General features: G+C 33.7%; 6 protein-coding genes across 9 annotated transcripts in view; 2 read left to right on the forward strand and 4 right to left on the reverse strand.

Moving 5' to 3' along the window:
* Window positions 1–27,945, forward strand: part of LOC149486621 (G protein-activated inward rectifier potassium channel 3-like) — a 63,898-nt gene that overhangs the window by 16,689 nt on the left and 19,264 nt on the right. The window contains exons 1-2 of one of the 4 annotated variants that reach the window (XM_089698276.1): window positions 23,238–23,378; window positions 25,450–25,894. The exons of 1 other annotated variant lie outside the window; for it this stretch is intronic. The gene's annotated coding sequence lies outside the window, so the exon portion shown is untranslated. Of the gene's footprint in view, window positions 1–23,237; window positions 23,379–24,885; window positions 25,895–27,609; window positions 27,838–27,945 lie in introns of those variants that run through there. 2 more of the 4 variants (XM_089698279.1, XM_089698277.1) reach the window with 2 other exon arrangements.
* LOC149486622 (uncharacterized) lies at window positions 4,344–6,205 on the reverse strand. Its single transcript, XM_089698224.1, has 2 exons — window positions 5,797–6,205; window positions 4,344–5,414 (listed from the first exon to the last, which is right to left on the reverse strand). The coding sequence occupies exons 1-2, from the start codon at window positions 6,019–6,021 to the stop codon at window positions 4,722–4,724; spliced, it is 918 nt and encodes a 305-aa protein (XP_089554350.1). The 5' UTR covers window positions 6,022–6,205; the 3' UTR covers window positions 4,344–4,721.
* Hrs (Hepatocyte growth factor regulated tyrosine kinase substrate) lies at window positions 7,179–20,554 on the reverse strand. Its single transcript, XM_089698264.1, has 13 exons — window positions 20,418–20,554; window positions 20,118–20,202; window positions 19,870–19,973; window positions 19,315–19,475; window positions 18,065–18,180; window positions 17,775–17,895; window positions 17,590–17,694; window positions 13,496–13,643; window positions 11,581–11,741; window positions 10,862–10,992; window positions 10,488–10,614; window positions 9,643–9,840; window positions 7,179–9,174 (listed from the first exon to the last, which is right to left on the reverse strand). The coding sequence occupies exons 1-13, from the start codon at window positions 20,449–20,451 to the stop codon at window positions 7,636–7,638; spliced, it is 3,030 nt and encodes a 1,009-aa protein (XP_089554390.1). The 5' UTR covers window positions 20,452–20,554; the 3' UTR covers window positions 7,179–7,635.
* LOC149486624 (targeting protein for Xklp2-like) lies at window positions 14,722–16,425 on the reverse strand. The gene has a single exon (XM_089698298.1). It carries the CDS (start codon window positions 16,305–16,307, stop codon window positions 14,868–14,870), a length of 1,440 nt encoding a protein of 479 aa, XP_089554424.1. The 5' UTR covers window positions 16,308–16,425; the 3' UTR covers window positions 14,722–14,867.
* LOC149486625 (U6 snRNA-associated Sm-like protein LSm5) lies at window positions 16,704–17,205 on the forward strand. The gene has a single exon (XM_089698323.1). The coding sequence runs from the start codon at window positions 16,852–16,854 to the stop codon at window positions 17,137–17,139; it is 288 nt and encodes a 95-aa protein (XP_089554449.1). The 5' UTR covers window positions 16,704–16,851; the 3' UTR covers window positions 17,140–17,205.
* Window positions 23,356–24,913, reverse strand: LOC149486626 (inward rectifier potassium channel 2-like). Its single transcript, XM_089698306.1, has 2 exons — window positions 24,720–24,913; window positions 23,356–24,448 (listed from the first exon to the last, which is right to left on the reverse strand). Exons 1-2 carry the CDS (start codon window positions 24,779–24,781, stop codon window positions 23,356–23,358), a joined length of 1,155 nt encoding a protein of 384 aa, XP_089554432.1. The 5' UTR covers window positions 24,782–24,913.

Here is a 27,945-nt window from a genome sequence, read left to right on the forward strand (position 1 = left end):
CGTATTCTTTATCGTTAGGTCCGTATAGATCCATCATTGAAATTGTTAAATTATTTACTTTATTATTAGAGACCTATCGATTAAGGTCATTTTCGACATCCTTAGTGTATTTTTTTATACCCAAAATTTAATAAATTATTTATAAAAAAACTAAAGGGGACCTAACAAAAAAAATGTAGGACCTTAAAGGAGGATTCAAAGGTCCTATCGATTTCGGTCATTTTCGTGTTGATTCTGTCCCACAGATAAACTGACTGGAGAATGGCGAAAAGACACATCTTCATGCCACGAAATAGGGAAAAAGAAACGAATTTTTGGCGCCAAATTTGTATTATATCAGCGAAAATAAAAATAATTTTACAAAAATATTATTCTGGGCTAAAACAGCGCGTTTTTAACGACGTGTTTTTGTTAAACATACAATCGAAATTCGAATACAAGTGGTTGCGATTTTTTCCCGCGACAATCCGACAGGACAATACATTTATACTTTTTTCATTGTGCACAAGAGGAAATGCCGTCAGGGACAATTTTGAAAATACGGAAGGTATTAAAAGTTGTGTCAATGCTAAGATCACTAGCTTTTCGCCCGCGGCTTCGCCCGCGTTTTCAAAGAAAACCTCGCATAGTTCCCGTTCCCGTGGGATTTGCGGGATAAAACCTATCTTATATTGTGTTAATCCAAGTTACCCTCTACATGTGTGTTTAAATTCAAAGACTACTATATATATATGGTTTAAATTCATTGTAATCGGTTCACCGTTCTGTTCTGTAGAAGGTATTAGGTTATTACCTAGTATATCAGATCAAGAGCCGGCACCAAAGCCTCCTATTACGAAAAAATTGTCTAAGAGACTTAAACGTAAACAAGTACGAGCTTCAGTTTGCCAGCCGGCGCCTGAGACTGTAAAGGTGCCAGATCTTCAATGTGACAATAAAGAGATATCATATAAGAATCAATCCCTGGTGACGACCGACAATAATCCGAGAACAGAGTCACGCTGGACTGAAGTGAAACGTAAGAGTGTCCGTCGTTATAAATCAGCTGATATTATTAGAGGAACGGCTAAACCGGGAATTTCAAATTTGGAGGCATCTGAGAAAGTAAAGTTCTTCCATCTGTTTTATGTTAAGTATGGTACAACAGAAGATCAGGTTCGGATGCACTTGGCTAATATCTGTGCTACCAATAATTGTTCAGTGGAAGCATTAAAGTCACGTGGTAACTATGCTTCGTTCAAGATTGGAGTCCCCGATAAATTGAGCAGTAAGGTTCTGATCGAAGATAACTGGGCTGCTGAAATATGCATTAAACCTTGGAAGTCTCTTTTTCGTGGTAAATTCGAAAAGAAAGAATCCTAATAAATTACAACGTAGAGACGGCAAAAAGATAACTTTTAATGCATACTATCAGAATGTAAGAGGGCTCAAAACTAAGTTATATGACTGGAGGACGAATTTGGTTACTACTATGAACATTAATCTGATTGCTATAACGGAAACTAATCTCGATAAATCTGTAGAAGACTCAGAAATCATTGCTGGTGACTGGTCTGTTGCTCGAAGAGATCGTGGGCGTGCTGGTGGTGGCGTGATGTTGTTGGCTAAGGCACCTTTAACGCTTTTACGATTACCCGAATATGAAAGTCAAGAGGTAGAGGACTTATGGGCGCGATTTCAGTTACATGGACATTTTATTTATGTTTGTGTTGCGTATATTCCACCTTCTGCCTCAGATAATATGTATTTGAATTGGTTCAATAATGTGTCTAGTATATATAAGAAACTTAACAGTGAACGATTGTTAATTATGGGCGATCTTAATTTTTATAGTTGTAGTGAAAATGTTATGTTGAGTTTTAATAGCTTTTTAGTTGAATGTAATTTGAGTCAATGCAATAACATTGTGAATAAGAATGGAAGAGTGTTGGATGCAGTTCTTACTGATGCAGAATTGAGTGTGCATAATGTTTGTGTGTCAGCCGTGAATCCAGGTGAGGAATTATCTAGGATTGATGGCCATCATCCTCCATTAAACGTGAGTATAATTTATAAAATTTTCTCTCGGAGCCCAACATTAGAGCCGATTGTTACAGAAACCTCTAGAAACTGGGATTTTAGTAAAGGGAATTACTTATCGTTACATTACAATGTTAAAAATTTTGATTGGAAAGAGATTTATAATATTCCTGAGGTAGATGATTCACTTGAATACTTTAACTGTACTATTTATGAATTTTTTGATCAATGTATTCCGAATAAAAAACCTAGGACGAATCGTCGTATTTATCCAGTATATTATAATAATGAAATCATACACAATTTAAAAATCAAAGCTCAATTACACTGGCAGTGGAAATTTCTTAATAACCGTGGAGCTTATGATGAATTTAAATTTTTAAGGTCAAAAATTAAAAATGATATTAATAAAGCACATAAGGATTTCTTAGATAAAATATCTACAAATTTAGTTGATACACCAACACAATTTTGGCAATATGTTAATTCACTGCGCAAAGGAAATAATACAGAAACAATGGTGACCTTTGATGATACTGAGTACCGGGGTAAGGACATGGCAGAAGCGTTTGCTAAGCATTTCAAATCAGTGTTTTTAACTAATTCACCAAAACTGGACTTTGACTCTGCTAATTCTAAGGCTAGGTCCAGTTCACGTTTCTTCGATATAAAGGTTTTAAATAAGGATATAATCAGTCGATGTATAAAAAAATTAAAATCTAACGCTTCTCCTGGACCTGACATGATACCTGCTTATATCATTAAGGGTCTTATGGAATACCTAATTGAACCTATAATGCACATATTCAATCTTATTCTGATGAAAGGTGTATACCCTACACTATGGAAGAAGTCGCGAGTTATACCGATTCCTAAATCTGGCAGTAGAACCAAAGTTGAAAATTATAGACCAGTGGCGATTTTATGTTCACTAGCCAAGGTATTTGAGATGTGTTTGCATTCTCAAATGCTACATGAATGCAAGCCATACATCTCTCCTCTTCAGCATGCCTTTTTACCACGCAGGTCGGTCGCTACAAATCTCATTTCACTTGTTGAGACATTATCACGTGAAATGGATAAGCAGAATCAAGTCGATGTTATTTATCTCGATTTCCGCAAAGCTTTTGACCGTGTTGATAATGATGTACTGTTGTTGAAGTTAGCAGATCATGGATGTGGCCCGACTTTGCTCAAGCTGTTTTCTAATTATCTTAGGGATCGGAAACAATTTGTAAAATATGGCCCGTATATTTCAGATTCTTATTCTACTCGATCTGGTATAAGTCAAGGATCAAATCTTGGTCCTTTGCTGTTTTTATTACTGATAAACGATTTACCGGATGTAATTGAAAAGTCGGATATCTTACTCTTTGCCGATGATGTTAAAATATTTAAGGTCATTAAATCGGATGAAGATTACTGCCTCTTGCAAACAGACGTAGATGCAGTTTATATGTGGAGTGTGGAGAACAAACTACACTTTAATATTGACAAGTGTGAATTTATGACATTTAGTCGTTCAGCCTATATACGGAACTATGTTTATAGTTTGGGACAGGATCAAATATCACGTGTGAATAAAGTACGCGACTTAGGTATCACATTCGTGCCTCATCTTTCGTTTCATGAGCATATTCACAATGTTTCTAACGCTGCATACAAACGTTTAGGATTCTTACTGCGCAACTCTGTCGGACTTTCAGATAGCGCTATTAGAGTTCTCTACTCGGCACTTGTTAGGAGTATTCTAGAGACTAATTCCATTGTCTGGAGTCCCTACGAGAAAAAATATGTCCTTATGTTGGAGCAGGTCCAAAAGAAGTTCTTAAGGTACTTGTATGCGAGAAATTTTAATTATTACCCATATCTGTATCCCACAAAATTCTTGCTGGGTAGTTTGGGTTATAACTCGCTGGAACTTCGTAGAAGTCTATCAACTGTTAAATTTGCTCTTAACGTTTTATACAATAAAATAGATTCTAATGATTTAGTAGAAATGCTCTTACGGCTTAATGTGCCTGACAATTATACACGGGCTCGTAGCCACCGACTGTTAGCTGCTTGGCGCACACGCACGGTTCAACGCCAGCAGTCTCCGGTGCCTCGCATGCTTTCACTGCTGAACTCAATCCTCAATTCTGCACCAGTATATGATTTGTTTGTGTCAGGGATTGGAATGATAGGTGAAGAATGTAAGAGGTACCTAGAGCTAAGAACATAGTGATAAGTTTAGAATTAAGTTTAATATATGTATGGTTTGGCGTATGCCGTAAATAAATAAATAAATAAATAAATTAGCATGAAAGAGTAACAAACATACCTTCATCCATCCCTTCAAACTTTCGCATTTTAGTATAATATTAGTAGGATAAACTTGGAGCACACAGATTCAGAGTGTTTGAATGGAGATATAACCACTGCATTTCCTCTTACATTGTTGTCATCAATAAACAGTAATAAATAGTAGTTACCTATATCAATAGTAGACATCATTATTAGAGTGAAATTATTATAACATTCTGAGCATTACTTATGTATTAAATAGGTAGTAGGTAAATATAGACATCAAAATATTTTCTTATCCTTATAGAACATCACAAACTAAATGAATCCCCAAGTTCTCCTTTATTGCTTTGCAATTTGCATCATTGAATTGAGGGTACTTTTATTTTTTCCTAGTACCTACAAAGGAAATTTTTTCAAATCTCCGTTTCCCATAAATGGTGTTCTTGGAAGTAAGCACTCCAGGAAACCAAAGTGTCATCTTCAATAATCCATCTTGATTCCGGTAAACTTAGATCAGATTCAAAGGTCTTTGATGATACCAGTGAACATTGAGGAGACGATCTTAAAGCTAAATCAGGTTTATCTTGAATTTTCTTTTTATCAGGTGCCCGAGGTACTTTCACAGGAGATATTGATGTCATCTTTGGAATAGGCACTGAAGATATTATTGAAATTGATGACTTTGTAAGCAAAGCATTTTCATTACTAACTTCAATGTGATTGTTAACTTTTATTTTCTTTCCATTAGATAGACTGCCCATAGATGTTTTGCTGCCAGAAGATTTATTTTTTGTGTCTTCAATATTTAACCGGGCAGGTTCCAAAGTAGTGTCTAATTCTGAATTTGTTTCTGATATTGAAGCATTAAAATGGTTAGGTAGTTTTGCTGGAGGCTCAGAAAGACAACTTCGGCCTGATTGTAAAAATTTTGTATTTTTGCCATTTCTTTTGCATGGTTGTAACTCCAAGTCAATAGTGCATTCCGATTCTTGGCATTTAAATTTGTGGGGAAGAATACCTTTCTTTAATCTCAATGTATTCCTTTTAATATTTAATGGCAAATTAGAAATTTTAAACCGCATGTAATTAAATGTATCTTCTTCTACCTAAAACCCAAACATTTAACTAATTAAAACAATATGTGGTATAAAACAGTACCTATTATAAAATTATTATAAAATAGATAAGTAATAGAACATTAATTATAAAATAGATTTTTTCCCATGTAATGAAAATGTTCACTGCAGTAAAAAGTAGCCTAGGTGACACTCTCTATGACTATCACCAGACATGGAAATAACATCATAAAATATCTCCACTGTGGTCTGTGATAGAAGAAACAAACAAACGAATCGTCTTTAACAATAATAGTATTAGAAATTAGTTAAGGATACCTACTTAGTGTTTTCTTAGAATTATATAAAATTGTTAGGTACCGTAGGATGATCTACTGTCACCATATACAATTTTTAATAGGCAGGTACTCACATCAAAGTGATCTTCACAGCAATATAAGCAAGTTGATGGAGACACCATGTCTCTTTTCATAACATTACACCATGTTTGTCTTATTGCTGCACCTCTCGGGACGAGAAAAAACACTTTATCGGGTGCTGATCTTATTGTATTTTTGCACATCGGCACAATGCAATACTTATATACTGGTTTTTGGGTTTTTTTCGAATGTTCTTTGGAAGAGCTAGGTGAATTCATGATTTATATGTAAGAATAAGTTTTTGTACTATTCTTCTACCATACGAATAGGTACTCATAAAATATCTAAATCTCCCACCTGTCTATTTGAATTTTTATTTCATAGAGCAAGTTATAATAATAATATTTGATTTGTATTGTAGACTGTATAAAATATAAATGTAATAAATAATTCATAGATGACGTCTACGTCACGTCTAATTCAAATCAAGCGCGCAAACGTCAGGCGCTTCAAAATCTCATGATGATTCCGTACAGACCTCTTTTTTAGAGTATAAGTATTCTTTGGTACAGACAGACAGACTCAACGACAGACTAGACAGCGAGTGCCGTTTTACCCAATTATGCCGTTTTACCCGATTTGTACCACTTTATCGACTCACTCAATAAAATGATTATCAACATGCAAGTTTTCTCTACAGTGCAGTGAAAGGCTTCGCGGGTCTCGCACCTATCAGCCGCAATAAAAAGAGGTATTAAAAACCTAATTAGTACAAGCCACCAGGTTTTAACTATAATATAATACGTACCTACTCTCTTAGCGCGCGCGCGAGTCTGTGTCACTCTATGAAGGGCACTATAGTGGAGCCAATTTAATAGGCAACATTTGACGTCTATCAATTTTATCTTCATAGGGTGGTAACCTGCTTAAAAACATCGATTAAAGCGAATTAATCGATACGGACTTGAAACAATTGTCAATCGAACTTGAAACACATGTCAATAATTTATGATGATTTTTATTCCCAAGTAACCAATGCATTCGATTCTAGATGTCAGATTTCGATTTTTAGAGTAACGTCTCTGGTATTTAAAAAGAAAAAAGGTTTATTGACACAAAATTGTAGCGACGTCAGTTCTTTAAATAAGAAAATGTTTAGAATGGTTTATCAGTAAAATCAAATCTTAAAATTAGTTGCATCGGTCATTATTATTATAAATATGTAATCGTAATTGAAAAAAGTTAAGCAAATGTGCAGTTCTAACAAAACGAAATATCATGTTATTCTATGTCGTCGTTACTAGGTTACGTTGTTGAATTATGTTGAACTGTCAAATGTTGCCTATTAAAATGGCTCTACTATAAGTACTAACACACATGTCATCATGATCATTGTCATGACAAATGGGAAAGAAAACAAAAAAAAAACACCAAATAAGTTTAAGACTTTATTTTTTACATAGTAGATCATAACTTATATTACTTATGTAAATATTACAAAACAATTATCAGCAAAAAAGAGAAAATAAAAAATATTTGAATTTCTATTTATATATTATTATAATTTTATTAAATTTTCTAAATTTACTAAGCACAACAAATATTTTTATATTGTATCACATAATATATACATTACAAGTACCATCTACAATAGTCTTGAGTCACTAATAATATTATTCTGCAAATAACTTAAAAATTTATAAAAGAAACTGTGATGATAATTTCTATTGATTATTATTAATAATAAGAATAATATGTACCTATTATATGATTATGAATTAGTAATCAACAATATTAGAAAGCTGTGTGGATAATGTCATTATAACTTTATAGTCAAGTTCTATGCTATTGTGGTAAAATTTTACACATTAAATAACAATTTTCCAGAATGTCTAGTCGAAACTGATAAGTTCCGCAGTATTGTTATTACTTTCAGACTTGATAGGAGTTTGGACTTGTTGAGTTTGTTGTATAGCAGACTGCGGATTTGGTGGTGCATTTCCAAAGTTTTGCTGCTGATTTTTTACACCTTGACCCTGTACATTATTAGGGGGGACCTGCCCTTGCTGCATATTTTGCGGCGCTTGCATGTTTTGCGGCGTTTGCATGTTTTGGGGCACTTGCATATTATGGGGGGCCTGCATGTTTTGCGGCGCCTGCATGTTCTGTGCTGCTTGCATGTTAGGAGGCAGATGCATATTTTGCGGTATTTGTCCAACAGATTGTTGCATATTTTGAGGCATTTGCCCCGGTTGTGGTGGTTGCATGTGTTGTGCCATTTGATTAGACGTAGGCATCGTCATTTGCGGTGGATGCATTTGTTGTTGCATTGAAGGAGGCACCATGTTATGAGGGGAATTGATCTGTGCAGCTTGAGTATTTGTTGGCATCTGATTCTGTTGCAATGGTGGACCTTGATTCATATTTTGGTTTTGAGGAATGTTTTGATTTTGTGCTAGCATTTGAGGGTTTTGAAAGTGAGGTGGTTGTCCTGGAACAGGCATGGGCTGGTGTTGAGTTATTTGGGATTGCTGATGATTTTGCTGGCCCTGTTGTTGGGGTTGAGGTAAATTCTGGCTAGTGGGAGGCAAATGATTTTGCATAGGCATATTCTGCCCAGGTACTGACTGGTTATGCATCATTGGTTGGCTATGCACTGGCATAGGCTGACCTGGCATTTGGGATCCAGATTGTTGACTAGTTTGAGGGTTTTGAGAATTAACTGGATACCCAGATACGGGTCCTTGGGGATTGTTGTTTATTTGGTTACCTTGCATCATTGGCATTCGCTGCATTTGCATACCGTACATTGGATTAGTGGCGTTTTGTTGCACCATGTTAGGTTGCGCAAGAGTCATGGGAGGCATCATGGTGTTAGGTGGCTGATTCGGCATATTTGGTTTTGGTATTTGTTGTTGGTTAGGTATATTTGGTTGCGATACACCTTGACCTGGAGGTCCATTTGGGACAGATTGCGGCATCATTTGGTGAATGCCCGGCTGAGACGGTAGACGCATTTGTTGCATTTGCTGCATCATCATCTGCTGTTGCATGGGTAACTGTTGTCCCATGACTGGGCGCATGTTCGGTTGATTCATTGGTCCTTGGATTGGTGGAACTTGGCTCAACGTAGCCGCCGATGTAGACATAGGGAAGGTATTCATTTGTGGCATCGATTGAGACATTGTTCCCATTTGATTAACATTCATTGGCATGTTAGCTTGAGACATGTGTGTTTGTCCAGGTAATGGTGTGGAGCCGTCTGTCGTTTGAGGTGGCATTTGGGGATGAAACGGGGCGTACATGAGCTGATTGGGAAAACCGGGTTGGAATTGGTGCATGGCAACACCAGGCATATAATAACCGCTGCTGGACATCATGTACTGGTGCTTCTGCTGTTCCTGTCGCATTTGCATTTCGCGCTCTTGCTCCTAGAAAATAAATTAGTTAATAAAAATATTTATTTTGAATTGAGCCTAAAAACTAATCAATAAAAGTATACATAATTGGTTTAAATGAAAACAGTAACTGTAAGATACCTGAATAACTTATATATTTTTGTTTTATATTATGGTACATTACAGGTTTTATGATCATATTAATCAATGCCAATATTATTACGAGGTTTTCAAGACGTAAAACGGGAACAAAGATTAACAATATTATTTTGTTTACATCTTAGAGAACATCGACTTTAAATCAAAGAAATCATAACACGATTGTGACAGAAATCAAGCACACACAAGGGAAATCTTGCATAGATACCCACGGCCTCCGGGGAAGGGGCCGTGGGTTATGTCGGATTCCTACCGACCAAAACCCCACTGTGTTCCGTCAAGCCGCATCAACGACGGGGCCACGGGTATGGTAGAATTCTTCCGTGACAAACGGAGACCCACCTGCACTCTCTGCAGCGCCAACTGCCGCTGGTACTGCAGGTACTCGTGCTTCTTCTTCCTCATGGCCTGCAGCTTGGCCGCCATTTGCATTTGCCGCTGTCGCTCCGCCGCCTCTGCGGCTTGTGCGAGTCGCGCCGCGTGTTCCGCGCGGAGCGTGTCTAGCGCCGCTCTGCTGTCGCGCACTTGGCTTATTTTGTCCTGCGATTGTAAATTTAAGTTATTTTACCATGGAAGATATTTATTTATTTAATCATTTATTGTACCACACCATTTAATATTACAAGTATAATATATATTTGTATGCATGCGAAGTACAAAAGGTGACCTTATCGCTTAGAAGCGATTTCTTCCAGGCCACCTAAGATAAGATATGATATTTTTATATGTAATCTTATATATAAAAATGAATCGCAAAATGTGTTGGTAAGCGCATAACTCGAGAACGGCTGAACCGATTTCGATAATTCTTTTTTTATTATATTTCTTGAAGAACGAGGATGGTTCTTATGTAGAGAAAACGTAAACATGTACCACGGGCGAAGCCGGGGCGGACCGCTAGTAATTAAAAAAAATGTATGTAATGTAAAAGGTATGTAATGGATAAAGACGAAAAAGTGGGTGAAGTCATTACCAATAAATGAAAACACCGCAAATACTATTTCATAATAGTATTTAAAATATCATCAAAAATACGAAACAATTTGTATGGACGGACAAAAAAAATTATGACTATACATGGTTTAATTAATTTTTGTAATATTGTCTCCAAGCTGTATAGCTATACATTCCAGAGATTTATAAATGAAAAATATAAATTTATAAATAAATTATTTGATTGTTATTACCTGTAAGCTCTCTAAGTAAACCCTTTTATCGTCCTGTTGCTGAATATATTTCAGAAGCTTGGAGTGCATTGCTGTTATGTTCATGAATAACGTTTGTACAGATGTATCATTGGCGATGGAGCGACCACTGTGAAATAATAAATAATTTACTTAATCTATAGTAATTATAATTATCTAGACTTATTAAATTCATTATATTATGTATACCACAAATGGAAAAACTAATAACATAAATCTAAGTGAATACACATGTAAAAATTGTTAAAAATTTACTTTCACAGAAATTATCCGAAAATAGTAACTATGCGACTTTGGATGGTTTGATACATATAAGAATTTTTTTATTAAAAACATTTATTTTTAAGTATACATACCGAGAAGAATTACTCTTCATTCTGTTAACAAATATTTCCACTTGGGATTTGAGATTCTCAACAAAGTCATCAATTTCTTTATCCTCCGCTTCATCTTCTTGAGATTTCGCAGACGAAGGTTTCGAGAAGTCCTGATAATAAACATACTTATATTTTATATAAATTCAAGTTGTGTTATTTACTTAACCACTTACATATCATCGACAGCTGAACGAATTTTATTTTATTAGTTGGATTTTTCATTTCAATTATTATATATAAAGGGATTTTGCTCTTTGCTCGAGACTCTAGAGTCTAGACTATGACGTCAGGTAATAATAATTTATTAATTTGTATTTAAGAAATAGATATTGGATCATTCTAGTCCTATTCATTTATATGAATAAGTTATGTTATTTCTCGATTCATCACTCCACAGCGGCGTCATTCGTGCCATAGAAGCCGCATTCCGTATAATATGCGCTTTATTTCATTTTTTTTTTTCATACAGCTGGCCATAAACAGTAAAAAAAGACGGGTTGCACTCTGGGAGTGCCGGCAGAAGTGAAAACTTGATTATTAACGTTGAGCATGTTTGATATTTTGGAATGGTATCCGTCTTACGTTTTTTCGATCAGGTCACGTGTCCTGACGCGAGTTTAAGATTTTATACCCATTACAGAAAAAGTGCTCAACGCCGCTAAAGAAGTTTTCACTTCAATAAAAAAGCATCCCCATACCTCCGCCGCGTCATTAGTCCCGTGCGAGGACGGCGCTGTGGGCGCCGCAGGGTCACGCGACAGCCGCTGCTCCCAGTAGTTGCGGTCGAGATAGCGGGACAGCTCCGCGTTGCCCGTGCCGTGTTCCGGCGACGCGCTCACTGACGACGGCGTTGGGGATACTGAAAATATACATTCTTTATAATATACCTACTAGATAAAAAAATGTATGCGTGTACTAGAGTACACACGTAAGAAGTGAAACTTCTTTATGACCTTAAAAATGTTACGAGTATGGCGTAACGCAAAAATGTTACACTAAATTTTTGTCCAACCCCGATACAGAAGTTTCACTTCAAAAAGAGCGTGTGTGCCGAGCACATGTGTCAGAAGTGAAACTTCTTTGGCAAGAACCAAAGATACTGAAATCGTCGCATTACTCCATGACGTGACGGTATTGCCATGACGCGACTTTAAAATTTTCCTCTCAACGCACCTATAGAAGTTTATAAAATAATAATATTATAGTTAAAAAATACTTAAAAATACGCTTTTATAATATATAAATTATAATCTATTAAAATAATAATTTTATTTTTAACCTAATTCATTGTATTTTTATTGATAAGTACAAAGTTTGAATAAAATCTGTTTATTTAATATTTAAATGACCCACTTTAAATATCTCTTTCTTGTCTAATCTCACATACAAACATAAACATATTGTGAATCAGAGGCGGCTCGTGACAAAATTTTATGGGTGTTCACTTGAAATAAAACACTGAAAATACATGGTGTAAAGCAGTACATTTATCAAAAAAATTACTTATAAAGGAAATACATACGTCTTTCTTTTTGGTGTGCAAAAATATCTATAACTTAAAGCGACAAGACATTCGTAAATATCTGTTGTTGCTTTCATCACAACCACACAACCACGGTGTTTTCACATATTGTTCAGATTTAAACACACGCGTATATGTTTTCGTTTTTGTCGTACATTTTTGCGTAAGATCAAGTTCAGGCCGTGGCGGTCCCTTAGCTTTACATTCAAGCCGAATTTGTAACGTTTTATCACACTTTTTAATGAACGCCACATTATAATTATTGTTCATTTTAACACTCACAAGTAATACTGATAACTACAGGCTATTTCAACACGTATTTTATAATTTTAATTAGAAAATTGCATGAATCGCGCGCGTGCATTGAAGTTGACTCGAGAGTCGAGTGTTTGTTTATATTATAGACGTGGCAACTGGCAACGTCGCAATCGCTGTCCTGCCGGGCGGTAAAAACGAACCGGCAACGTTTGCGGGTGCGCCGCTCCGAATTTTGCTACTTTTCCATAGAAAATCTTTTGTTTCACGCGCAGGGCTTTGGCAAAACCCTCTCTTTCACTCCTATTGGATTTCGTATTAGGAAATGTACTAAATCTTTTTTCATTGGATCGCAATCGTGAGCGCACCGCTTCGCGCGTTACATTAATACAGTAGGTATTATACAGGTGTATGGGATGATGGAATGATGGATATATTCATTGGTATTAACAGTAGTTTTAAAGATTATGATTGATTTTAAATAGTAATAATTAATGTTAATAATTAAATTAAGGAGTATGATTTTATTATAATTATTTATGGGAGTTCACTGCACCAGCGCTCCTTAGGGCGAGCCGCCTCTGTTGTGAATAATGATGAAATTCAAGATATACTAAAACGTGTTTAAATACAAATATTTCAGAGTTTCTGACTGGCCTACACTCAATGTGAACAATTTACAAATAATTATTGTGAACTATCTTTACAATAACATGACATGTTTAGCTATAACTAAATACACATTCAATCATAAAATATGTAATCAAGATGAAACTTTTCATTAATATTCTAAAACCATTACTAAAGAGTTTAGTTAAAAATAAAAATATAATTACATGTTGGATGAGTCGATGGTTCAGGAGCAATATATGAGCGGGAGCGTTTCTCCTTCTCCTTTTGTTCAGCCTCTGACTGGCTCAAAGCAAGTGCTAGTTGTAATTCCTCTTCTTCTTGCAACTCTTCCGCCGTTTTCCCTGGTGGCTTCTATTCAGAATAAATCATCAAATAAAAGCAAAAAATGTACAATGAAACAATGTACAATTGTAATATGATAGTAGATAGTTTGTAAATAGTAACTAATGTTTTGTTTTCCGATATTATTCATTGTTCCTCTATCAAGACATTAAATACTATGCAGGGCTAAGAGACCTTACTAAGTTTTGTGTTTTACAAAACAATTTTTCCTTAGTAAAAACCTTGGTTTCATTATATGTAGTATGTATTGAATCACTAGATAAGGATTTTATCATTTTAGAAAACTTCTCAATTAAATGGTAACTGTAAGTTGTAACAATTACACACATTCATATTAATTAATTAATTCGAAGACATTTAAAACATTTCCTTTCTTTATAAATACTTATTGGGCTTGATCAATGCTTACTTTACCTACATGAAATTAAAATATTTTCTCTTATCATTTGTAAAATTCTTATACTAGTCTTTGTTCACATACGTATATTATTTTTACTACCTATTGGTGTACCTTTTAATTGGCGTAGCTTAGTATTTATTCATCTCAATAATTGTATCACTAGCTGTAAGGTACCTTATCATAAATAAATAAATAAATAAATATCCATACTAATATTATAAATGCGAAAGTAACTCTGTCTGTCTGTCTGTTACTCAATCACGCCTTAACTACTGAACCAATTTGCATGAAATTTGGTATAGAGATATTTTGATACCCGAGAAAGGACATAGGATAGGTTTTATCCCGGAAATCCTACGGGAACGGGTTTTTCTTTGAAAACGCGGCGGAAAGCTAGTAGGTATATAAATAACCATATTTATAACAAATAAATAACCAATAATCAATACATTTAGGAGTCATATAAATAAACAATGTATTACTTCAAGATGACGTCATTAAAATGGCATGTAATTCAGGTTTTATATTGTGTGCATAGATAGCATTATACTCAATATTGATGATGATTTGCTTTATTAAATTCTGATTCATAATAATAATTATGTCACAAATATAAAAACTATAAAGGAAATGAAAAAAAGAGTGATACGACTAATAATTATATTTATTTAAAGACCACATAATTATAATAATATGCATTATACATGTTGCTACAGTAATAATAAATGTTAAAGTTAAATATATATAAAATGTCAATCACAATTTCCAAAAGCAGTCCATTTTAAAGCGACAAAAATAACACATAATTTGTATTATGAATAATGAACATAAATTTACTTTTGTTTCAGTCTTCTAACAAATTTAGGTGTTTCTGGAACAGTGAGAGGTCCTGCTGATTTTTCTGGAACAAATGGATTTAATGATGGGATTGGCTTTGGATGATGTACCAATGTAGACCTCAATTGTGCTATTGCCCTTTCCTCAGCCTCTCGCTGTTCCTGTTCTTTCAGCTGCTTATTTCTTTCAATTTCCTTTTCTTTCTCTTTTATTTGTTTTTCAAATCTTTCTCTTTCAGCTGCTCTTTTTTCAGTAGTCAACTCGAAGGGCACTGGCTTTGAAATAGGGTTAGCCTGCAGTACAGGCTTAAATGGTTCTTTGTAGAGTACTACAGGAGGTTTGGCTTCAAACTTGACATGATTTTCCTTATTTTCTGAAGAAGCAGTAGAACCAATGCCTGATGCAGAGTGCATCCTTTTTTTAACAGCGTTTGGTAAAGGCTGTGCCTTAAACTGTGAAGCCATTTTCCTTTCCTCCTGTAACTGTTTTTTTATTCTTTCCTCTCTGCGTCTCTTTGATTCTTCATCCCTTTTCTCAAAGGAAAATGGTTCTGGTCTGACAGGACCGTGTCGAACAATATGTTTTTCAGTTTTTTCTTGGTTTTTAGCTTTAGTGGCCATGTCACATTGTTTGTTTTCATGCTTCAAGCAATCAGTTGAGTTTGCTCTTTTGTAATGAAATTTAGGACTAACAGGTTTAGTAATACTTGTGATAGGCTTTATGGGAATCTGTGGCTTCTCAAGTATATGTTTTGGTGCAGGACGGGCTTTAAAGTGATGAGCTTGTTCGGGTGATTGCATGTTTTTCTTATGAAATTCAGTAAGTTTGAAAGGTTCAGGAACTGTCCTCGGTTTTCTTGGCACATCCGGTAGATGAACTGGACCAATTATCACAGATTTAGGAATAGGATTAGCTTTAATTTTAAACTTTCTTATTTCTTCCAACTCCATTTCTTCTTTTTCTTTCTGTGACATGATATGACGAGGACGCGCGCGAGTTTTACAACGCAACATGGGAGATTGCGCTATAGTCAACCTAGATCTGCTCATTACTTGTTGTGGTTGAAATAGTTTAGGTTTAGTGGTACGAAAACGTCCTGGAGTATCTCGCTCATAGTGATATATGGCCTCGGCCATTGATACAAACTTTGTTTTCGATAATTCTTGGTTTCCTCCAGTTTGTTTATGATATCTTTCACAAACACCGTCCTCATCATTTTCAAAGTTTAAATTAGAAAATTCCTGTTTCAGTATAGCGATATCGTTCATTGAAAGAGACTTTCTCATAGCAGTAAAGCCGTTCTCGAAAAAATCCAATCTGTTGTGTTCTCCGAAGTCATTATCGTTAGGCGAGATTGGTTCTTCTTTGACACGAATATTACCGTTTGGTGTAAAACAAACATCTCCACGAAAGTTTGTTACGTAGTCTCTAGGCATTTTTATAATTCGTGGTACTATTAAAGACTAACACATAAAATAAAACAACAAGATTCGAAGTAGGTAACTTACGAGAACAAATATTGGTTTGATAAATGTTAATCGTTAATTCAAAAGTTCAGTTTTCCTGTATTTCCAATTGTCAATTGAAATTTGAATTATTGCCAGTGTCAAAAGTTCAATATTATTGTCTATGGTTTTACTTTTGTTTCAATTTAGTAATGAAATTATCAGTAATATTTTTGAAATTGAGATGTATAATAAATTGAATATTTAAATAATTATTACTTGGTCTAATTAAAGCTGAAAAATAATTGAATACCGAAAAAATATCAATCATTGTGGCTATGGGACGCGAGACATTTTGATAAAATATATGAACTGTCAAATGTTAAACGTCATGTCAACTGTCATTAGAAATTTGTAAATTGCGAGTTGTTTGTACGATTTATTGTGAAAGTATTCATATAATATTTCTTTTGAATCGAATTATTTTGAATAATTGGCTTATATCAAATACCGTACATATTTGAAAAACTTAAACATGGCGCAAGCACTTCCGAATCCCAACACGCTGTTGCCGCTGGAGCTCGTCGATAAATGTATAGGATCGCGCATTCATATTATTATGAAGAATGACAAAGAAATGGTTGGAACGTTACAAGGATTTGACGATTTTGTTAACATGCTATTAGATGACGTCACGGAATATGAATCAACTCCAGAAGGTAGAAAAATAACCAAGCTAGATCAGATACTTCTTAACGGTATGAATATAGCTATGTTAGTTCCTGGTGGAGAAATGCCCGGCGAATCATATGAAGGACAATAGTTAAGCATTCATGTAATGATACACTACGCATAAGATATTATTAAGGAATAAATAATAATAACATAATACCTTCTTTCAATATCCTGTTTGTCTAACAACTAATATGATATGTATAGTAATGTTAACAAATTACTGGTTTTCAATAATTAAACAATAAGGATATTTAAAATGAAATTATAAGATGATAATAGTCAACATTTGGATTTGAGTCTGCTATAGTCAGCTATTTGTATTCAGTACCTATAGTTATGATTTTATTCCCCTTTAACCTCAAGTTTAAAACAACAATGTAAATGTTTTAAATAAAATAAACAAACAAGATAATATCATGTTTAAAAAATGGAAAGGATTTACTTCTTTATTGCTTTTTATAAGCACTGTTAATTGCAATAGAAATCTTGATATTTCATCATTCATTGAAATGAGTATATTAAGAAATAATTGACTAACCTGTGGTTGAGCAGGGCCATAATCGCTTGATGTGTCAACAATTTCAATCTTTGCAGAGGACGGTGGACGGCTGACTTTATCGAAGCAAGCCTCACAAACTCGCACCTTTTTTAATAATAAAAATAATAACTATCTGCTATTTAAGTAATTGGTTAAGTAAATTAAAGTAAGGAATCATTACCTACCTCTTTTTCAATGCCAAATTTGGGCAAGGTTGAAGTTTTGGAACTGCACTGTTGGCAGAACACTTGGCCACAAGCACGGCAATGATGGCGGCGAACCATCAAAGAGAAAGCCACACGGCACCTAAATATAATTGTTGCTGAGTCATTTCAAACAAAAATTGATGAAATTTGTTTCATAATTTATATGATATCTAAGATTATAGTTAAATAATGATAATTAGGTAAAAGGTTAAATATTTAGAAAACAAATGTTCTTAATTTTATTTAAAAGTATAAAAAATACATCTTACCTATGACAGACTTCACCATCTGCCCATTCGGGGGCAGTGTCCGCAGAAAACATTGCATCAGATTCTTTCAACGGAGGAAACTTATGTCCTTCAGCTTTTAATATATTCACTGTATCCTGGTATATTAAAAAAATGTTTAAAACTATATTTTACACTAGATATATTTCTTCAGACACAATTTTTTTGTTTTTAAACAATGGCACTTGCTGTGATAACCAGCATCTACTATGATATGAGTCATACTGTCAGGTGAAGTGATAATAATCAGGCAATGACATCACAAAATAGCATAAAGTATAACTTATAGAGGTACAGTATTTATGAAAAAAAAAAATTACAGTAAAATATGAGCATTCATTATTTACATACAAATTATCATTATATAATTAAATCATACATTCACCTCAAACACAAAGAAACACAAGATAATAATGTGAACATAATTGAATACATATAATCAGGTCGTTGACACTAGTCCTGCCATTAAAATATATTATTAGAAGATTTTATCACCACATGCACACATTACATAAATACACAATGTATTTAATATTGCTAGCCTTACAAGCAGTATGAAATTGATGACTAGACTTTGACATAAGTTTGTTATAATTAGATTACAAAGAAAATCAATACGGAAGAACAGTGCTCTGGTGATAACCAATTTTAAAATGGTCAGATTGAAAATGGTCTGGTCAAACTATTGTAATTTGTTTGCATAATACATGATGCTTAAAAATGTACTCAATCAGGTTGGATATTGAAAAATACATCATATTAGTTTTCAAGACACACAATAATACAAAAGATAATGTGATTGGATTAAGAAATGAGCTTTTTAAATTCTAGATGTAGAAAGACTCTGATACCTTTAGCATTAGTTGCTCAGTGAATTAAAATTTTCAATAAATAAATGCATCAATTTACAGTTTAATTGGGGGATTATCTGGGATGGACATTGGACAGTAATGAATTAACAACAAGTGGATTCTAACCCACGACTAGAATCCATGGAATGTATACAAAAATATTTTTTTAATTTATATTATTGTTCATACTTAACACTCATCAGAGTGTTCAGGGGGGTTACTATGATGTCTTAAAACAGTATTTATTCCAGTGTAGAAGTTTGAGATGGTGCTACACGATCTATATACCTCTGACATTTTTCCACAGTAGAATAATTGATACTGTTTTAAAACACTAAAGTAACCACCAGTTATATATAAATTAAAGTCATATTTACATACCTGCACAGCTCTATATTTGGGAGTGTTGCGGAAAGCAAACGCCCATGCCTGTATCAACTCAAGAATTTTGGTCTTCAAATTTTCATGCTGGGTTGTCTTCACTAAATCACGTAGCATTTCACAGAATGCTTTCGATGCAACCTCATCATGTACACCTGAGCCTATATCACAACTATCTTAGTAATTTCCATATAAACAATATTATTACATCTTTCTAAGCTATGTTTGCGCTTATGATAAGCTATGCACAGAGTAAGACATAGTTTTGTTGATTTTTCTTGGTATAGTAGTAACAATTAAAAATTGATCTTTTAACCCATTGACCACCGAGAGGCCAGATTGAACCGCGACACAATAGATTTTCTATTGTGTCTGTGATTCCGGGGCCTGATGGGTTAAACAATTTATTTTATTACATTAATATGATTATTTGGTACATAGTAGAATTGATTTTAAAATCCAAGAAAACTTATTGCTAAGCAGATCCTTAAAACTATACAAAAAATTGATGTTTAATTATTATCAATATTTCTAATGTAACAATATTTTTCTTACCACAATTTTTAACTATGCTTTCCAAGGTTAGCAATGCAAACATTGCCTGATGAGGATTTTGTGAGTAAAGTTTCTTTTTGACACCAGCCACTGCATATTTTGGTCTAAAAATATCGACAATATTACATTTAAATGTACATAATTTTTACATTATAAATATGTATATATATGTGAGTCAATATAGTAGTAACAAAACAATTTTAATGATATTGTAATGAGGGTTGAACTGGCGAAAATATGATACTCACGAACAATCATTTTGTCTAATTAAATCACAGATTTGCAAGATAGACGGCCAGTCAGGATCTAGGCGTAGATTACTTGTCGCTTTATCTAGAACAATACAAAATGCGAATAGTGAAATAATATTTAGTCATAAATAAGTAGAATGATAAAGAGATCACCTTGTTATAAATGAATCGTCATTAAAGAGGAAAAATGTGCAGTAAAAAAGAAAGTGATGCAAATTAATGAAATAAGACAGGGCAAAACAATATCAATAACAATGTAAATGAGGACATATTTATTGCATCTCATACATTACTTACCCAATAATTTATCGAATACACTTGTTCGAAACATTTTTGATAGGCACTACGTATTCAAAACTTATTATTTTTTGTAAGCAATAGCGATAAATCTTTTTGTGGATAGAAAAATGACAGCTCACTTTGTCAATTTTTATTTTTTTTTACATTGGTAGGAGTGAATGTCATTTTCAATGTAAGTTTCATTTTTCGCAAATTATGTGGTTGTAAATAAATACTCTTAATTGTTAAAATATATAAAATAATATTCAGAAATATCTAATTATTCGTATTACGTAAGTTTTTCTACTTAAATATAGAGTACTTTCCTCATATTTGCAACATCACATACCATTATGTAGGGTGAATGGGAATCTTAGTGGGATTACGAGCAAACCAGTAACTAATGCGCGATTAAAAAACCGTTCTTTCTTCTAAAATAATTTCAAATCATTCTCGCGAAGAAATGCATTAAAATTCTTAAATAAATGCATGTAGATTTAATTCACACTACTACCTACTGTAGGTGCTATGGGTGCCACTGCCAAATAAGTGTTCTCTATCTTTTCGATAATTTTGCATAAAATAAATAAACGTCTAATAACAACATTTTTAACTCCAAACCTATTTTTCTCAACTATTGGGGCATTTTTAATCTTCTGTGATTTGAAAAAATCTTTGAATAAAATCATACTGGCAACAATATTTTTGGGTCTTGCAGCGCCGCGTCTCAAATTATACGTAGAATCAAATTAGAATTTAATGATCAGCTAGAGTCACAAGAATGCTAGAATCCACTAGAATCGTAGGCTAGAATCTAGTGTCTATTTACGTAGTAACTAATACTTATTCTGTGGTGTCTATTCATTCTGTAACAATGTCGCCAGTCGCCACCACGGAAATATAGACGAAGTATATAATATATTTCCATGGTCACCACCATAAATCGCCACATTAATGTGTTTGAATTTCCCAAACGTCTGTGCCGCGTCTGTGCCCAACAAGTGCCCAACGTTAATCATGGACGTATGGTCTAAGATCCGAATATAGGTCGACCTGTACCGGCGTGATAATAGAATGAGACCAATTTTATAATAAATGTAGTCTACTTATTAAAAAATTTATTAAAGATGGGTTTACTGAAAAAATCCTGGACAGGATATTTTTAGTTATTTATTAAAAAAATCTTTTTATTTTTTTAATTATGCAGTGTTGAGACCACAGGTTGAGACAATAAACAATTTTGTTATAAAACAGCGCTCATGCTCATATATTTTTTTTCTATCATCCCATCAAGTGAAAGTAACTGGTACGGATATGCCTGTTTATACCTGCCAACCTAGCAGTTTGTCCAGGTAAATATTAGAAAACCCCATGACTGCACATTCTGTAGGTTTCATACTTCAAGTCTAATATTTTTTTTTATTATCTTGATAAGTAGGTACTTACTGCAATTAATTAAAAAAAATATTTTTTAATAATTAATTAAAATGTCCTGTCCAGGATTTTTTCAGTCAACCCATCTTTAATAGATTTTTTAATAGACTACATCTTATATATAAAAATGAATCGCAAAATGTGTTGGTAAGCGCATAACTCGAGAACGGCTGAACCGATTTCGATAATTCTTTTTTTATTATATTCCTTGAAGTACGAGGATGGTTTTTATGTAGAGAAAACGTAAATATGTACCACGGGCGAAGCCGGGGCGGACCGCTAGTTTATTATAAAATTGGTCTCGTTCTATTATCACGCCGGTGAAGGTCGACCTATATTCGGATGACGGATCTTAGACCAGTACAGTGCCACAAACTTATCTGACCCGGTGGCAAAAACTGGAACTACGTGCCGCCATTTTGAAATGTCACATTTTCACAGACTTTCGGAATATTTTGTTTATATAAAAGAAAGCGACATCAGTGACACTGTCACCGGGTCAGATAAGTTTGTGGCACTATCATAGAGGCACTATAGACTTCTTTTTTTATATGTCCATGACATGACGTTAATATAGTTTTTCAAAACGAATTCCTTGTTGAAATAAAAATAATCACCTCATAATCGGCAGCGTTGGGCGAGTAGAGGCAATCACGTGGCAATCACAATAGGACATAAATGCATTTTTTGGTAATTACAAGAAATCTGATATAGGAAGGATATAGGTAGTAAACTTATGCAGTCTGGAATCCTATAGGAATAGGTACTCATAGGACAGGGGATAGCTATGAAATGAATGAAAAAACTCTTATTACCTATTTAAGAATTTTGCAATACGCATCACTATAAAATGAATAACATAATTTCGTACTATGTAGCCATGTAGGTACCTACCTACGGTTTCTACATAAAAAATCGGAACAGTGCTCTCTGCGGGGGGTCACATTTTATTTTATAGTAGTTAGTATATGATAAGATATAAGATATAGGTACTTTCCCATTTGATATTATGTTAAAAAATATGCAAAATGCTAAATTTTTGTTTTAATTAAAACACAAAATAAATTTTTTAGCAAGTATCGTTATCATAATATTTATCAGAGAATCTTTTACCTCGCCGCTTATCGAAAAGCAAGATAACAGCATATACATATTGTCACCACATTTAGTAAGAACAGCTTGACACACTAATTTCAAGAATTCTTAAAACTAGGCCATTATATTAAAATGTATTTCAGTTTTATGAACAGCTAAGATAAATAAGGTTGTGTGTAATTAAACCAAGTACCTATAATGAAAGAAATGTCTACGAAAAGTTTTCTTGAACAATGCATGCACGTTAACAAAAGGAAACTTCAAAAATTAGATGAAGATATAAATGTATGTACAAATTTAGTACTGATTATTAAAATGAAACTTTCTACATTGGAATTGAATATGACTGCGTTGAAGATAATTTATGAAGATGTGATGGAATTGCGGAAAATAATTCTTATACTGCACCCACATTTAAAACGGAAAACTATACGATCTGGCGACTAAAAGGTATTTGTCGATGTGTATTGAATGGTATTTTCCTTAGTTTTCTATTTCTATAATAATTTATAAGTTCTTGTCCTGTGCAAAGTGGGGTATTGACGCGATAGGTCTCGTCGAATTTGCAAAAGTCTATAACAAAACCTTGTTTGTTGTTTTTATAAAAGTAGGATTCTATGAATCGCCTTCCCCAGAGTATTTCAGTGCCAGTGTAGCTCGATTTTGCTTGAAGTGGTTGTCCCGTTGATTCAATTGTTCCTTCAAAAGTTACTAATATTTCTATATTACTCCTCAAGATTTCCTGAGCGGAGATATCATAGAAAGGGCTATTTTCATCTATTCTATGCACAGCAGTGACTGGAAATATGAACAGAACGTCATCACAATTATCGACCATTATGTTCAACATTACCTGATCATAATTGAGTAAATCTACGCCATCTTTGGTTATATATTTTATAAGGTACGCGTTGACAGTCGAAGCTATTATTCTTGACTTTCTTGTGTTGCCCACTCTGAACATCAAGCACAAATATCCGTCCCTTTGATTGATAATGGCGTATTTTGAAAACATCAATGTTTGCGCTCGGTTCTTTGGCTTCGTTAATTTAGCGAATACAATTCCTATGAACAGGGATTGAATTATTTTGCCTGTAATGCTTTCGATGCACATTGTAAACATGGCTTCTGGGCATTCCAAAGTAATCGCCCTGGATCCATATCCAATACTTGTTTGTACTTCAATACTGAATAAGAATATGGATGTGAAATTATATATTTCGGTCACACATGGTTTCCACTCTGTGATATTGTTGGCTAGCGGTAAGTGTTCATCTTCTAAATCTCCATGCAAATATAATATGACCCACCATATGACAGCGAAAATAAGCCAACTTAAAACACAGGTTATTGTACAATACAATATTGTCCACCTCCATCTAGCTTCAAGAAGTACTTTAACCAGGTCGATTATGAATCGTAATTTATTTTTATGTGATTTCGCAAAATTTAGTTCCCCAGATTTGAACACAATGCGTTCCTGTTGTCTAAGGCGGAAGGATATTCTTTTGTGTATATGTCTGCAAATTAAACATTCAAATGTTATTTAAATCGTGTTAAGATATCTAATTAAGATTGGCACATTCGATAGTCATATTAAGCCTCCGTGAAAATTTATTTTTAATTAGAAGTTTGGTCGCTATCGCATCATTTGTAACCCAGCTCTATCTAATGTTAGGTACATTAGATAGAGCTGAAGTCTTATTATATTCTGAAGTGATTTATTTAATGTAATATGCTTAAAAATTAAATTTATTGTACGAGAATAACTTAGTTTAAACCATTGCTTACCGTTTGCAACTACACTGAGCGTGTGGCTCATCTATGTTATTTTCTTTAGAGTTAGTATCCATTTATGGGCAGTACGCACTAAGATTGTGAAAACACAATTTTCTTATTGTAGCAACTTGGACTATTTCTTAACTACTATTCCAATTCTGAAACTATCCGTTTGACAAGCGTCATCGAACGTTAAATGTTTACTTCCGTCTGTACGTGCCTTCTCATTTTCAAGATCACTAATTAAATATTTATTTGTAAAGATAAAACGAGATACTTTGACGGATTTTCACTATCTTGTTTAGAATCATCTTGACGAATATTGAATCAGAAAGAAATCGTGATACATATGCATACTTATATTATATTATAATAAGAAACTTATTAATGAAGATTGATTTTTCAATTGATATTTTGAAAAAAACTAATAACACACTTAAAATTTATGTGATTCCGCTACTTCTCAAAAGATGGCGCTATAATTTGTTACATTTAACATCGATAAGACAAATGAACATAATAACGCTCGATTCATTAGCACCATTTCAGGGTAAATTTTAATTTACAACAAAAACACATGAAACATAAAATAAAAATACACGTGTAGCGTGAAAAAGTTAGGTACAGTATATATTACGCTACGAATAACCTTGAAACGGTGGGCGGATGGAAGCGCTTTATTACTTAACACCTAATAGTGAAGAGTTATTGGTATGACAAGAATACGTTTGTTCATTTCCAGTGTCACATCCCGGCTGCGGGATGCACCTGAGGCCGCCCGGAAAGAGCATTGGCCCTGACAGTCGAAAGAGCAGCGGTGTTAACGGGGAGCGTAATTTGATAATGTTGCCTGCTGCTTAGGGCTACCCTGGCTGCTACATTTTTTTATTTGTAAAGTGTCAACCAGTCAAGAGTAAAAATATTGTGTCTTTACAAGTATTTTTTAATAATTTATTACTTGTATGTACTTGTTAAAGTCCTGTATACTTAATTATTATTCAATTTAGGGTATAAGATGCAATATCTGGTTAATAATTGTCATGATTAATTGCATAATAGGTATTTATTTTAATTAATTATTGACAAGGAGTAGTAAGTAGTATTTACGTTTTGTACGTCGATCATTCATCATACCTCATACTTTTAAGGAAACCCTTAATTTTCAGCTCATTACAAAACAGGCGCAGGTACATTTCGCTCGCTTTTATATAAGCTTTTATACGTCATTTTTAAATTAATTATTTAATAAATTATTGAAATGTGTCTTTTTTAATTTTTTATACCTACATAGATATGTATTTTATAAACATAATCATTAGGTAAGTATTAAATTCGATAAAAGAAATTATTGTGATGATTATTATTTTTGATTTTTTATTTTATTGCTTAATTATTGTAAGTAATTTTAGAACCTAAATGTTATGGGACGAGTATAGGAAGTAGAATCTGTTTATGTAAGGGATATGTATTAATTGTTTTTGGAATATAATGTGTCCACATTATGTAGAGCCCCACGCTACGGCGCTACACTACCGCAAGAAAATATATTTAATAAATTTAATCAAACATTTCGTATTTCTAAATTATTTAAAGTTATTGTAAAGAAGTAGGTATATTACTGTCATTGAAGTAAGATAATAATTAATAAGTATTCAAAATATAAAATTTTAAAATTAAATTAAATAAAAATTAAATTGATTATTACCGAACCCTATCTTTTAATTTTGTGTGACGCATAATTTTGCTGTGTTCTTTTGCAAAAGTCTTGTCAAGACTGTATCATATTCTAAACAGATAAGATTTGAGATTATTTCTGTATTGTGAATTTATTTCGTAATACATAATTCATATAGCTGAATTTATTTTTGCCTTCTTTTGAATTATCTTTTATAACATTTTATAGAAAATGATTAAAATTATAAAATAATTGCGATTAGTTCAAAACATATAGATTAGATATCTTTTTGAAGTGAAACTTCTTTATCGGGGTTGGACAAAAATTTAGTGTAACATTTTTGCGTTACGCCGTACGCGTGACATTTTTGCGTTACGCCATACTCGTGACATTTTTAAGGTCATAAAGAAGTTTCACTTCTTACGTGTGTACTCTAGTATACGCATACATTTTTTTTATATAATAGTAGTAGCATAATACTAGCCATCCGCCCTGGCTTCGCCCGTGCTACATATTATATAGCCATTAGGACTCGGGGTTCACGTACCTACACATCAAACGTAAAATATGTTTTGTAGTCGGTCCAGTAGTTCCTGAGATTACCGCGCAATCTAAATTATAATTAGTGTCTATAGATAAGTATATAGACAACCTTTAGCATGTGAATTCGCCCGTATGGTCAAAGGAAAGTCTCTTGGGAATAAAATTATTCACCGCGGGAAAAAAGTGGTATAGCCTCTGTATAGCCTGCTAACTATCTCCAGTCACAAAAATCTTGCCATAAATTCACATCGATGCGACGTGAAACTTGAAAGAAGGTTAGATTTACACATTAGGTAAGGATCCAGGTACAAATTAATACAATCTTATTGTATTAATTTGAAGCTTGAACCTCTCAAATCTATATAGTAATAATATTTTTTTGAAAATAAAACCCTGATTGATTGTAATCTTAATGTTCTCGTTACATTTCGGTCCACCTTTTTATCAATTCAAGTGAAATATCATAGTCATATAGATATATGCATAAAGTGGCTATATGGAAATAGCTAAATGTTGCAAATTATAGTCCAACATACCTAAAGGGCCATGTAAATCTTATCTACAGAGGCACTGGCAGTGAATGAGTGAACACCGTCAATTGTTTCCGAGCGCGTGGCCAGTTAACAAATAAAGTCGGATTACAATTGGAATAGGTACCAACAACAAGACTCGTCTGCATGCGGCTGACAGTCATCTCAATCCTGGCGATCGATCCACACGCCGAGGGTTTGTTATAATCCTGCTGCGATGTATATTATTCCAGCCAATACAAGTAACTAATGTTGTGGTGGAACTAACTCGCGCCGCGTTTTCCCGCCCAAATGTGTCCATAGACAAATCTGCTTTTTTGTAATCTGATGTACGTGTGATTGTTTTACAAATTCTGAATTTGAATGATAATTGTTTGATATGGTGAGTATAAATGATTACAACAATCGCTTTTTTGTTTTAACCGAGAGTTTATTATTCATATCATTGCAATTTTTACGTAGTAGTAGTAGTGCAGTAGATAAAATATGA

The sequence above is a fragment of the Colias philodice genome, chromosome 8, assembly GCF_061535455.1.
Source record: "Colias philodice isolate Cphi_HAF_F1 chromosome 8, ilColPhil1 Martin Lab GWU primary, whole genome shotgun sequence".
NCBI lineage: Eukaryota > Metazoa > Arthropoda > Insecta > Lepidoptera > Pieridae > Colias > Colias philodice.

Bases quoted from the DNA above. Each gene is read 5' to 3' on its own strand.
- LOC149486625 (XM_089698323.1), top strand. From the start codon at position 16,852: ATGGCGCAAGCACTTCCGAATCCCAACACGCTGTTGCCGCTGGAGCTC.
- Hrs (XM_089698264.1), bottom strand. From the start codon at position 20,451: ATGTTTCGAACAAGTGTATTCGATAAATTATTGG. The intron at 17,896-18,064 runs GTAAGATGTATT...AATTATATTTAG, and splicing joins GATGGTGAAGTCTGTCATAG to GTGCCGTGTGGCTTTCTCTT. The intron at 13,644-17,589 runs GTTAGTCAATTA...TATTCTGAATAG, and splicing joins ATGGCCCTGCTCAACCACAG to AAGCCACCAGGGAAAACGGC.
- LOC149486626 (XM_089698306.1), bottom strand. From the start codon at position 24,781: ATGGATACTAACTCTAAAGAAAATAACATAGATGAGCCACACGCTCAG. The intron at 24,449-24,719 runs GTAAGCAATGGT...TTTAATTTGCAG, and splicing joins GCTCAGTGTAGTTGCAAACG to ACATATACACAAAAGAATAT.
- LOC149486622 (XM_089698224.1), bottom strand. From the start codon at position 6,021: ATGAATTCACCTAGCTCTTCCAAAGAACATTCGAAAAAAACCCAAAAA. The intron at 5,415-5,796 runs GTGAGTACCTGC...TTTGGGTTTTAG, and splicing joins GCTGTGAAGATCACTTTGAT to GTAGAAGAAGATACATTTAA.
- LOC149486624 (XM_089698298.1), bottom strand. From the start codon at position 16,307: ATGCCTAGAGACTACGTAACAAACTTTCGTGGAGATGTTTGTTTTACA.